General features: G+C 44.0%; 1 protein-coding gene across 4 annotated transcripts in view; it reads left to right on the forward strand.

The window, feature by feature from the left end:
* ube3c (ubiquitin protein ligase E3C) overlaps window positions 1-13,855 on the forward strand; it is a 144,072-nt gene that overhangs the window by 116,257 nt on the left and 13,960 nt on the right. For all 4 annotated transcript variants that reach the window (XM_033044432.1, XM_033044458.1, XM_033044441.1 and 1 more), the window contains 2 exons: window positions 186-374; window positions 6,867-6,933. In XM_033044432.1, coding sequence (XP_032900323.1) covers window positions 186-374; window positions 6,867-6,933 — 256 coding nt within the window. The remainder of the gene's footprint in view (window positions 1-185; window positions 375-6,866; window positions 6,934-13,855) is intronic.

The following is a 13,855-nucleotide window of genomic DNA, read 5'->3' on the forward strand; positions in this document are numbered from 1 at the left end:
AGCCAATTACAGAGAATCATGATTGGAAATATCAATTTTACATTTAAAACACAAGCTTCATAAACATTTGCTGAAGGAGAAAAGATATTCCCAAACTAGAAGGCAAATGAAATGTAGTACAGCACTTGGATACTGAATGCTAAAATATTTCTCCATAATTCTAACTGTGATCCTTTTGCATGCAGGTGGTGGAACTGAAACTAGGTGGAAAGGATATTCCTGTGAACAGTGCCAACAGGATAGCTTACATCCATCTCGTTGCTGACTACAGGCTTAACAAGCAGATTCGACCACACTGCCTTGCATTCAGACAGGGTGTGGCAAATGTTGTGAACTTGGAGTGGCTGAGGATGTTTGACCAACAAGAGCTTCAGGTAAACCATACTTGACCTTCCTATCATTTATTTTTGCCTGCACCATGAGAAGGAACTTCAGGTAAACCATACTTGACCATGTATATCATTTATTTTTGCCTGAACTATGAGAAATCTTTCTTGGTATCTGATAGAAGAAACTTAGTGTATTTTTCTATCATTTTAGAATGAGAGACTGGGCTATCGGGAGAAGTTAGGCATGCTAGAGTTTTATCCCATGGAGTGGAGGAGACTGAGGGTTGAGCTAATAGAGGTGTATACAATTATGAGGGGCATAGATCTGATGAATGCACATTTTTCCCCCGGAGTTGTGAGATCAAGAAATAGAGGCCATAGGTTTAAGGTGAGAGGGGAAAAAATTAATAGGACCTGGGGGGCAGCTCTCTCATGCAAGAGGGTGATCATCCATATGTGGAACAAGCTGCATGGGGAAGTAGTTGAGGCATGTGCAATAACAACATGTAAAACATCTGGATAGATACATGGGTTGGGCAAATAGGACTAGCTTAGATACACATTATAGTCAGCATGGATGAGCTAGACCAAAGTCTTTGTTTCCATACTCCGTGACACTATGAAATCTCAATGAAAATTAAATAATTTTAAAAAAATCATCTTGATACAAACTTTATAATTTCTAGAACATGTTATTTTTATGGGAATAAATGAATGTCCGTTTTACCATAGGTACATCTTTTAATCACGGGTTGGACAAAAATTATTACAATGCACAGATTCAGAATTGCTTTATTGAAATCTGATTTAATTGTTTCTTAAGACTGATGCAGGTTTCTTCTGCTACAGTTGTTTTTCTAATTTCATGAATGATATTCAAACATTGCATTCAAATGTCAGTTTCTGAGCAATATTCAGCATAAAATAGCATTGACTGATAATGTTAATTAATTCCTAGAAACTATTTACAGGGCAGAGATGGTAGAAAATGAAAACTATGAAATTAATAAGGAAACATTTTCTGAGTGGCAAAAGTGTCGGGTAACCCAAATTAACAAGATAGGCAAAAGGAGCAGTGGTAGAGAAGCCAAAGATGTTTTATTTTACCGGGTGAATTGTGGTTTTTACTGCCCTGCTCGAGTGGTTGAAAGAAGCAGATTCAGCATTTGCAAACGGAAATTGGACAAACTACTTGAATGGTAAAAATAAATAAAAGCTTGTTGAAAAGAACGGGGAAGTAGGAGTGACTGGATAGCATGACTTAATGAGACATGGTTAAATTAAAGGACTCCCTGGGGACAAATGATGAAAAGAAGGCTCTTTCTCTACCAGTTTGAAAGTGAGTAATTTAATGTACAGTTTGAAAGATACAAAGGCAGAGTTAGATGTTGTGAATGTGAAAATAAAGTAAATGGTATGATGGAAGGCAATAAATAGATATATTCCATTGGGGAAAAAAATACTTGGGATCTATGGCTAACTGAGAATTTAAGATGGTATCAAATTAAAAGGAAGGGTGTACAGAAGTTTGGGAAGATTTTGGAAACCAGTGAAGAATAACTGAGAGGTCAATAAGCCTATATGAGGGATAAAATGGTGAAAGTTATTATAATAATATAAGTATTATAAGAAGATACTGCCACTAGGGAATTCATAAAAGAGAAGAGGAAAATGCAGACACTTTGTACAAACATGTTATATCTGTCCTCTTGAAACAATGCACCAAAAGAACCCATATACGAAACTCCAGGGGCGAGAGGTAGGGAGAATTATTAAACCATTACTATATTAAGGGACAAAGGCCCTTGGACATGATGACTTGCATCCTAGAGGTTTAAAAGAAGAGACGGCAGAGACTGTGGATGCTTGTGACGTTCCAGCAGATTGGAAACTAAATATACTTCCCTGTTGAAGAAAGTAGTGAGATAGAAAGCATTATATTGCATAATCCGGTTAGTGTTTAACATCTATAATAGGTAGAGACAAGTTGGGTTGCAGAGCCTGTTTCCGGCCAGTATTTGGACTTCCAAAAGGAATTCAATAAGTTGCCAGAAAATCTACTGCCGATGCTAATAGTTAATGGTATTGGTGGCAATATATTGGCATGGAGAGAGGAATGGCGAACAAAGGAGAGATTTGGGATAAATGGTTCATTTTCAGGTCGGAAAGCTGGAATTAGTGTGATGCCTCAGATTTCAAGCTGATGCCTCTACAATTTACCATCCATGTTAGTATTCTTAGATAGCACTTCAGGATCAATGATGACCATTGCAATTTTGTTGATTCTGAGGTGGCAATGAGGCCACCGTAGGGATTGCAAACTATTCCAAAGATGGGGCAGTTGATAGTTTGTTGGATGGGCATATGGCTAGTACATGAAGGCTTGCATGTCATTTTGGAGTAAATATAATATGCAGAGAAATTTCTGTAGGCAGTTGAATTTGAGGAAGATATTCCACAGTACTCATTGATAGGGCCAGGCTTTGGTGAGGTTGAAAATTGTGCTGTGCTTTTTCTTGGATTTTCCATATGACCCAGATAATACCATGCATGTCTCCGAATGGCCAGAAATCACATCATGATTTGAGGAGCAGCTTTTTGGCAACTGGGAGGAGATGGAATTAGGAGGAACCTCAAATGGTTCGACTGCCCCGACAGCGGGAGAATAAAGAGGAAGAAGATTAGACTTTTTGCCTTCCATCACAGTGAGGAACGTAGGGAATCCGCAGTGGTGGATGTTTATGTTAATTTTTATGTAGCTGTGCATCGTGTTGCTGTTTTTTTTTTTAGTATGGCTGTATGGTAATTCGAGTTTCACTGTACCTTAATTGGTACACGTGACAATAAACTGACCTTGAAACCTTGTCTCGTACTGATCTAGACAAAATTTCATCTGTCCATTTGCCGCTAATATTTACGACTAATCTGTATCCTCAAGGAGTAGAGAGTGTTTAATTGTTATATTTACCAGAACAGAACAATGACATTCTTACTTGCAGCAGGATAAGAGGCTTGTAAGCACAGTACTCTAGATAACATGACAAATAAAAATCAAAGTTCAGAAAATAAAAATCCCAGTGCGACCACGATAGTTTGTGGTTTGAAGTTTAGTTGGAGTTTGTTGTGTACTATAGCTTGATAGCTGTTGGGAAGAAGCTGTTTCTTACCCCGATGCCGAGTTTTCAGATTCCTGTACTTTTCACTCCTGCTATCGATTAAAATGGGAACGTGGCCAGGGTGATGTGGGTCCTTGATGATGCTGGCCGCCTTTTTGAGACAGTGCCTTCTATAGATCTCTTCGATGGTGGGGAGTTCTGTACGCATGATGGACCGGGCAGTGTCCACTCCTTTTTGTAATCTACATTCCTGGGCATTTGCGTTGGCAGACCAGGCCATGATGCAATCTGTCAGTATGCTCTCCACTGTACACCTTGTTGAAGTTCAGGAGAACATTCGCCGACATACCCAATTTCCTTCATCTTCTATGGAAGTAGACACGCTGTTTGCTTCCTTTGTGATTCGATGCGCTGGGTCCAGGACAGATCTTCAGAGATATACATGCCTAGAACCTTGAATTTGTTGACTCTCACCACCACCGACCCACCAGTAAAGACATGTGGATCCTCTGCCTTCCACTTCTAACGGCAACAATCAGCTCCTTGGCTTTACTGACGTTGAGAGCAAAGTTGTTGAGACGATCGATCTCCCTCGTATACTCATTACAGGTGCACAACCTTTTATCCGAAGATCCAAATAACGAAAACCTCCGAATAGCGGCCATTTTTTCGGTCCTTGAAGAAAGGTCCTTGAAAACGTTCACCGAGGGCGGCCCGCAGAGGTGACAGCGGAACCTCCGGTCGGTCCTCGAAGAAAGGGGAACTAAATCCCCATTCATAAAAGAGAAGGTGAGGGTATATTGCGCGGGAGGGTTAATAATTGACAATATGCTGCTGCCTGCCCGCTGAGTTAAAAAGTTCCCACGGTAGACTCACGATACACAGTGTTTCGTGAGTCTTGCGTGGGAACTTTTTAACTCAGCGGGGCAGGCAGCAGCAGCAGATTGTCGCTCCCTTCAGTTTCACCCCACCTACACCCCTCTGCTTCCCGGCCATGTGTGTGACCCCTTCCCTCCCCTCTCCAGCTCCCCGCCCATTGCACCGGCGCGGGGGCTTTGCACTGTCCTCACGTCGGCGATTGCAGCAGGACCGTGCCGGTCACCGGAGACGTCAGGACCAACGGGACACCGACCCCCAGGCCCACTGCAAGCACGGAGATCCCAGAGACCCACAGCCAGCAAGCAGCAGCCCAGCCCCGTTCCAACTCGAGGAAAACTGCAAACTGGTCAGAGACGTCAGGACCACCAGAAGCCGTTCCCCGAGCTGCGCCCCCTCATCGGGACACCGACCCCCAGGCCCACTGCAAGCACGGAGATCCCAGAGACCCACAGCCAACAGCAGCCCAGCCCCGCTCCAACTACAGAGGAACCTGGGTTGCGGATGACGGGGCGCAGCTCGGGGCGTCGTATGGGCCCATCGGCGAGCGGGTTCCTGTTGGTCCTGACGTCTCCGGCCACCTGCCATCCTCCGGGAACTGTACCGCCCTTGCAGGAGAGTGGGGTTGTTTGCAGTTGCAGAGGGAGGGGGCAAGGGCGGTACAGTTCCCAGTCTCAGCTCCAGTCCAGGGGGGTGGCCGGAGACGTCAGGACCAACGGGACACCGACCCCCAGGCCCACTGCAAGCACGGAGATCCCAGAGACCCACAGCCAGCAGCAACTCCAGCCCAGCCCCGCTCCAACTCCAGAGGAACAAGTAGGGGCAGAAGCTGATGGTGTGCAAGGTACGTCTTGTTCTTGGGGTGGCGGATGAGGGGGCGCAGCTCGGGCTGTGGGCAAACTGCCACTTGTCGCCGTAGCGGCCCATCGGGGAGCGGATTCCTCTGGAGTTGGAGGGGGAGGGGGGTATTGTGCTGTTTGATCGCCCCAGGGACAGGGAGACACAGCGGCTTTTTAGACTGGTGGGCAATCACTTCCAAAGTTCTGCCCACACAGTCAGTACACCTCTCCTACACTGCATTTCATACAAACATTTATTCTGCAAGAAAAAACTACATTGAAGGCATCAAACTCGCGACCGAGTTTACTGCCGGGATCAAGGCGCAAACTCGCGACCTTGCGGATATGAGCCGAGCACTCTACCACTGAGCCAGCCATTAAAATCTACGCTAAAAAAATTCCATTCCGAAGACCGACAAATTCTGAATTACGAAAAGTGTCTGGTCCCAAGGCTTTCGGATAAAAGGTTGTGCACCTGTATCTGTAATTCATCCAACCATGGTGATATCATCAGCAAATTTAAAGATGGAGTTAGAACTGTGTCCGGCAGCACAGTCCTCATGAGTCTAGAGCGAGTAGAGCAGGGGACTGAGCACGCAGCCATGAGGTGTCCCTGTCTTAATGGTTATCAAGGAGGAAGTGTTGTTGCCAATCGCAACCATTGTGTTCTGTTGATGAGGAAGTCGAGGATCCAGTTGCAAAGGGATGCACAGAGACAAAGTTCCCTGAGCTTGGTAACATGTTTGGGGTGGGATGACAGTGTTGAATACCGAGCTGTAATCTATTAACAACAGTCTGATGTATGTTTTTATTGTCCAAGTGGTCCAGTACAGACTGGAGAGCCAACGAGATTGCACCCCCGTTGATCTATTGTGGCGGTTGGCAAATTATAGCGGGTCCAGTTTCTTGCTGAGGTAATAGTTGATATGCGCCATAATCAACCTCCCTAAGCACCATGGAGATTAGTGCCACCGGTCGGTAGTTATGGAGGCATGTCACCTTCTTGCACACTGTTATTATTGATGCCCTTTAAAAGCAGGTTTTATCTGGCTGTTTTACTCTTTTATCTTGCTGTATCCTTGACAACTTTCCTCACTATCCAAAACACCGCTCACTTTTGTTTCATCTACAAACTTGCTAATCAGCTCAGCTACATTTTCGCCAAGTCGTCATATATTAATCACAAACTTCCCAGCACAGATCCCTGAGGAACATTACTGATCACACACTGTCAGAATAACACCCCTCAATTATTACCCTCAGGATTCAAAATTGGCTTGTAAAAAATACAATCTATAACTCTTCACTCCCACTGACTTTCTGGATCAGCCGACCTCAAGTGACCTTGTCAAATACTTTATGAAAGTCCATAATGCTTAAAGTGCATTTTTCTGCACCCATGTACCAAAGTTAGAGACTTCGGCAGGAGGGGGGGGGGACTCTATATTTGTAAAATACTCACAGCATGAAAAATGCCTGGAGTTGACAGGATATCTTAAAATGATAACAAAAGAAATAGAGGGAGAAAGGAGAATTATGGAATTAAATTTACACTGTAATGTAATGTTTGCAGTATATTATTACCGATTGTTTTTCCTTCAAAATTGCAAAAGAATGCAAAGCCTAATGAGTATGACAACACTATTAAATTTGGAAAGTTTGTAAACCAATTCTCTAATCCTTCGTTTTTTGTTTCCTGCCACTAGGTTTTGATATCTGGAGCGCAAATACCAATCGACTTGGAGGACCTGAAAAATTTCACTAACTATTCAGGTATGAATTATTTTTAATGTGGTCCATGGGTTCTTGATTTTTGTATTGTTTGTAATGAATCAAACAATATCAAACCTGGGATGCATAAAAGAAGCAAATGTGACGCTAAAAAGAAATGTATGGTTTTTGTAAAACTTTGTGCTTGAAGCATTTATATGGAAGATGCTTGTTGGGAAGATATAAGCAATGCAAGCTAATGTTTTTACCCACTCCATAGAGGATTGTCTTCTCCTGCCAGAATCTCTAACTCTGGCACGTGACAAACAAATGCACATTTTTACATGTTCTCTGACACATGGTTCCACATCTCCATGTCCTCTTCAAGCAAGATATGTAGCAGAGAAGAGAGATGAGGAAGATAGTTGTTAAAGCTAGACTTTGGACATGTAGCGTGGAAACAGGCCCTTCGGCCCACTGAGTCTGTGCCCACCTGCGATTACCCTGTACACTAGCACTACTGAGTTGGATGATCAGCCATGATCATATTGAATGGCGGTGCAGGCTCGAAGAGCCGAATGTCCTACTCCTGCACCTATTTTCTATGTTTCTATCCTACACACTAAGGACACTTTACAGAGGGAAATTAATCTGCACGTCTTTGGAATGTGGGAGGAAACTAGCGCACCCAGAGAAAACCAATGCAGTCACAAGGAGAATGTACAGACTCCATGCAGATAGCACCTGTAGTCAGGATCGAACCTGGGTCTCTGGCGCTGTAAAGCAGCAATGCTACACTGTGCCGTCCCTCAGCACAGAAGGCTGTGGTATTTTTTTTCTGGGTGATCCTTGATTGCTGAGCATATTCAGCTTGGTATGGGTAAGTCTTGGTCGTGCTTGATTTGGTCCAGTCCGACTAGACAGTATTCTGAATGAATTATATGTGAGCCACATTTGCACAAATTTGGACTCGTGGAATGGGACTTCTGATTATATGAATACGAGGTCTAAATTTTTCTGGATCAATGTGGCAATAGTCATGCACAAATCATGAGCATTTATAGAAAAAGGAGAATGGTGGGCTGGGCATTTTTCTCCCTAGGGATGGGCACAAGGTTGGGAACACTTGGAGAGTAAGACACAATAAAGTAATTTGTTGTTGATATTACCAACAGTGCAACATATATATGAAGGAATACAGTGAACCATATACAGGTGCACAACCTTTTATCCGAAATTCCGGAAACCGAAAAGCTCCGAAAATCGGACATTTTCGGTCCTGGAAAAAAGGGAGAGTATATTGCCCGGGAGAGTAGGAATCCCTAGACCTAGTACAGTGAGCGTCCACCGAGGGTCGCCCGGAGAGGTTCCGCGGTCACCTCTCCGTGTGACCCTCGGTGGACGCTCACTGAACTAGGTCTAGGGATTCACAAAAATGCTGGAGAAACTCCGCGGGTGCAGCAGCATCTATGGAGCGAAAGGAATAGGTAACGCTTCGGGCCGAAACCCTTCCTCAGACTGCCCTATCAGTCCCCCCTATCAGTCTGAGGAAGGGTTTCGGCAAAGGGAGGGGAGGGAAGGGAAAAGAGAGAGGAAGGATCTGCCGGACATGCTGTGTGTGTGTGTGTGTGTGTGTGTTTGTTTGGCGGAGTCTGAGGGGAGAAGGAGAGAAGGGAGAGAAGAAGGGAAGGGAGGGAGGGAGAGGTCCAGCGGCGGGAACGGATGCCTGGGTCCGGGCGTGAGCTGAGTCCGAGGTTTGTAAACGTTGCTGCAACCCCCGGCCCGGCCCTCCGTGTATTGTTCACCGCGTCTTCCTGGAGAGAGGGGGGAGGGCGGGAGCCGGGGCTGTGTGCGTGAAGCACGGCGACTAGAGGGACGGGAGAGCTGCCCCGGGAGCGTGAGGGCAACTCCCCCTTCTCCATTCCCCCTCACACCCCCCTCCCCATCTACCCCTTTCTTCCTCCTCTACCTCTCTACTCTCTCTCGGCCCGCAGCGATCTGCCGGACATGCTGTGTGTGTGTGTGTATGTTTGTTTGGCGGAGTCTGAGGGGAGAAACGCCGGCACTAAGAGCGAGCGAACGCGCGGACAGAACGGACAAAAGCAACGATCATAGGTCGGAATAGGTGACCAAAGATCTTTGTAGGTGACATTTCGGGTCGAGACCCCTCTTCTGACTGACTCAGGGGAAAAAGGAGCAATAGCTATGGACGGTACTAAGGCCAAGTGAATGGAAGATATGCTGATATCTCCCGTTTCTCTTTCCCTTGACTATCAGTCTGAAGAAGGGTCTCGACCTGAAATGTCTACCAACGCCGCTCTATGAACGTTGCTTTCGTCCATCTGTCCACGCTTTCGCTCGCTCTTCGTGCCAGCGCTTCTCCCCTCATGGCAGCTATTGAAAAAGTCGACCCGAAATATCACCTATTTTCTCCTATTATCACGTATTCCTCATCAGAGATGCAGCCCGATCCGCTGATTTACTCCAGCCTTTTGTGTCTGTCTTCGGTTTAATCAGCATCTGCAGCATGTGCCGTTTAAAAATTACAAGGCATGTGCCGTTTAAAAAGGAAGTGATAAAAAACATTTAAAACATTTAACAACACCTAAACTGTTCCCCCGTAACGCTGCGAGAGGCATAACTGAAGTCGGGTCGGGGTTACTGAAATGACGGAGGTTACGCTCCGGTGGGACTACGCATCAGTTCATTGTATTTCGCAGGAGTGGACCATCTTGTGCTATAAGATCTTTGCTCCAATTGATTTGATTACTCTAGAGCGGGACCCCCTTAGGCGCGGGGCCCAATTGGGAGAAATAGGTCCGATCGGCTAAAGGCCGGCCCTGACCGGGTAACTGCCGGGATCGAGCCGAGCACTCCACCACTGAGCCACATGTTAAAATCTACGCTAAAAACCTTCCGTTCGGAAAACCGAAAAATCCCGAAATCCGAGAAGTGGCTGGTCCCAAGGCTTTCGGATAAAAGGTTGTGCACCTGTATAGTTAAATTGTCATCATGAATCCTCATAATCAAGTGGAAAATTGGGAGTGTCCGATAAATCTTGTTTTCAGTATTGGTCACATTCGGAATACAAATAAAATGTTAATTATGAAGCTGCACTCATTTTCAAATGATCACATTTCATTAATTATGTATAATATAGTTCCAACAATAATATGAAGATGTGCTTGACTTGGTTTTTGCATTCAGTATAGATGAGTGTGGATGGAGGGGGTGTTGGAGGGGTAGAGAGTCTGTATTCTGATTCAGAAAAACTGAATTAACAAAAAAAAAAAATGCAATGTATTGAATAATTGATGCCTGAACTGTAGAGTATTTCCAGCATTGTTATAGTTATTTCAGATTCACAGTATCTGCAGTTATTTTGCTTTACAAAGCAGATTTTGTTTCTGTATTTGGACTGTGGGGTAATTTGCTGATGGATTTTTAATTCCTTTATATTATCATGCACTTACCTCAACAGAAAATTAAACTACAAGTAACCTTCCTCTGATTGATGTGTATAGATTAAGTGTCAGGGTTTAAATAACCAGCCTAACCATTTTGAAATCTTTTTTATGGCACGTCTGAGAAGGTTTTGTTTGTTAGTCAGCTAAGGACAGAATTTGTCTTGTTTGCAAGAATGTTTTTAATCATTAATGTGCAATGTACTTCTACTTTGTGTGTTGGTGTGATGAATGAAGAAGGAAAATGAGTGAGGGATGTTCAAGTAATTCGTTGACATAGCATTCAGTGAAACAGCATTTTCACTGGTGACTGCAGTGCCTGTTTTTTGAGATGGTTAGCATAGTCGAAAATGTCAAGATCCTTTAATCTGATGAAAAGTAGCATCTATTTATCTGATACTAATAGTTTCTGGTTTCAGTTTTCCATTTTGTGATAGAAGGTCCAGAAACATACTCTGGTTGTAAATTTTACTTTTATTTTTTTCTTGTTAAAACAAATCTCGTAACAAGAACATGTCCATTCTGACTTTGAAATACGTTATCTGTATGCATTAATCTGATTTGTAATTAAAGGCACTTCATAGACCTTCTTAAATTCACATGACCTTCCCTCAGTTAGCATTTGAGCTTACTGATTTTCTGAACTGCAGAAATTAAATTTGGAAGAATTATTTGCATCACTCTTTTAAGTTTCACACATGGAATATTATAATCTGAATCACCAGGTCCATTGCCTCATCACATTTTTAAAAATAAATATTCCATACCTGTTTGCAAATGTTTAATTTGAAATTCTAGTACGGTTAGAATTTAAAGAATGCCTTCTCCAAAAAAAAGTACTAAACTTTTTCTAATTAATTAATCAAAATTCTGTAGAAAAGCGTTGATTAATTTCCTTTTTTCTGCTCTGAATAATCTTGGTGTTAATGCTCTTGAGGGTTGAGAACTGCATTATTACTGAAGTAGTGTCATGTGAATTTGACAAATTTAGATATTGTTTTAATGTAAAATTCAACACCGTTTTTAGTTATGTTTGGCTACCTTGATATTTATTAAGCTAGGACGAGATCAAATTTATTTTTTAGTCAATTATCACCTGGCATTTTGTCATTTTTAATTGGAAACTCGATGAAATAATAAGTGCAGATCACTCAGACTGTTTGAACAGGGTCAAATGGTTGAATGTTCTGTTCCTTTCCTCTTTCATTTACTTGGGCTCTGTATACGGCTGACAGGTCCGAATTGATTGCCCATAGTAAGGTGATGGTGAGCTGCTGCCTTAAACTGCCGCAGTCCTTCTGGTGAAGGAACTTCCATAGTGCAATTGGTTTGGGAGTTCCAGGATTTAGGCCAAGCAGTGATGGAAGAACAGCAATATGTTTCCAAGTCTGGATGGTGTGGGATTTAGAGAGGAATCTGTAAGTGAGTGATAAACCATTTTCAGGATGAAGGCATCATTGGCAGGGCCTGTATTTATTTCTCATCCCCAATTACCTTTAAGATGATGATCTGGTGTGGTCCTGATGCCGGGTGACTTTAGTTTTTACCCAGAAACATCAATATTAAGGATATTCGCTATCACTTCATCTTTGGAATTTATCTCTTACTAGACTAAGTGGGACCCGTTGGGGAGGGGTGTGGGGGAGGGGTGGGTGGGCGGGGTTGTGTGTGGGGGGAGTGGTGTGGGCGGGGGGGGAGAGAGTTCAGAGAAAAGACGGGAAGAGCCATGGGGGGTAACACGTGGGAGGGGGGCTGGAGCCAGCGAGGGGGACCAGAGGGGAAGGGGCTGGAGCTGGTGGTGCGATGGGGACCCACAGTGGGCACTGGTCACTGGTCATTCTCCTCCGCCAGGATCAGAGTCTCCGCTTTCCGTTTGGCAACATTCCCGACTCCGTGCCACTTCTGGTCCCTCCAAAAATTGTGTTCAGTTGGAGACCTACGCCGGCCATCTTTAGCTCCAGTAAAGACGCGACGGCGCAGGAAGGGGCAGACTATCCCGCAGAGTGACAGAAGAGACCAATCCACGCGGCGCTGACTGGCAGGAGAGGAGATCGATCTGCGCACGCGCGGTTTTTAAGATTTTTAAACATCGCTAATTTTATCAATATACCACCGATCAGAACGAAACCTTTTGCACTCGCAGCACAGGAGTACGGCGAGTGAGCTGGCGAAAAATCGTAGAGCTATCTCGTACCGTTTTTGCAAAAATAGAAAAAATGCGCAAACTGGAAGAGCACAAGATCAGAATTTTAGTTATGTTTAGATGGATGGATGGACGGACGGACGAACGATTCTCTGCAGCTTCTTACGTTCTTGGACAGAGCTGTTCCCAAACCCTCCACTACTATGAATGATAAAGGATTGTAGTGGTTCAAGATGAAGGTTCACGGCATCTTATTTGGTATAAGTTCAGGGTGGGCAATCAGTGATGGCCTTGTCAAAAATAAATAATTTAGGAAAATGCATGGATATAGCATTGGAATGAGAGGGCGGGATATCGTACCCGCACAATACCAACTCCTCCTTTAAGTTTGCTAATAATAACACTGTTCTTGGCCAGGTCAACAACAATGCTGAAAAAGGAGTACCAGGAAAGAGATTGAGAATCTTTATCATGGTGTCAGAACCACAGCTTAGCATTTAACATCAGCAAAATGAAAGAGTTATTTGCTGATCTAAGGTAGCTCGGTGGTGGGGGAGGGGGGTGGTGGAGACTGGTAGTTGAACTCTGGCTTCATCATTGAAACTGCTGTACAGATGGTTGACAGCTTTGGGTTTCTTATCGTCCATGTCATGAGCAACTGCTTCAAGTCCTTTCACACTGATGCAAGCACTTCAGCAAACTAACTTTGGTAGACATCTGAAAAGATTTCACAGAAGGTATCCTGACGGAATGCATCTCAATCTGGAACGGCAACTGCTCTGCTCTCATCTGAACGTTTTTCCTTCCAATATTTAATATGTAAAAGAATATGTGTGTGTTTATGATTGTGTTTATAGTTTGTTTGGTTGTCTTTTTGCACAAAGTCCGCGAGCATTGCCACTTTTCATTTCACTGCACATCTCGTATGTGTATGTGATGAATAAACTTGACTTGACTTGACTTGATCTGACTAAACATGCAGAGTGAAGAACGGTGTGTTCCATCACAGGCTTGTCATTGAGGGGTGATCTTATAGATGTGTACAAAATCATGAGAGGATAGATCGGGTAGACAATAGGTGCAGGAGTAGGCTATTTGGCCCTTCGAGCCAGCACCGCCATTCAATGTGATCATGGCTGATCATCCCCAATCAGTACCCCGTTCCTGCCTTCTCCCATATCCACTGACTCCGCTATTTTTAAGACCCCTATCTAGCTCTCGCTTGAAAGCATCCAGAGGACCTGCCTCCACCGCCCTCTGAGGCAGAGAACCCACAGAGTCTCTTGGCCAGAGTAGGAGAATTGATAACCAGAGGACATAAGTTTATGGTGAGGGAGGAAAGATTTAATAGAAACGTAAGGGGTAACATTTTAATGCA

This window comes from Amblyraja radiata, chromosome 2 (assembly GCF_010909765.2).
Source record: "Amblyraja radiata isolate CabotCenter1 chromosome 2, sAmbRad1.1.pri, whole genome shotgun sequence".
NCBI lineage: Eukaryota > Metazoa > Chordata > Chondrichthyes > Rajiformes > Rajidae > Amblyraja > Amblyraja radiata.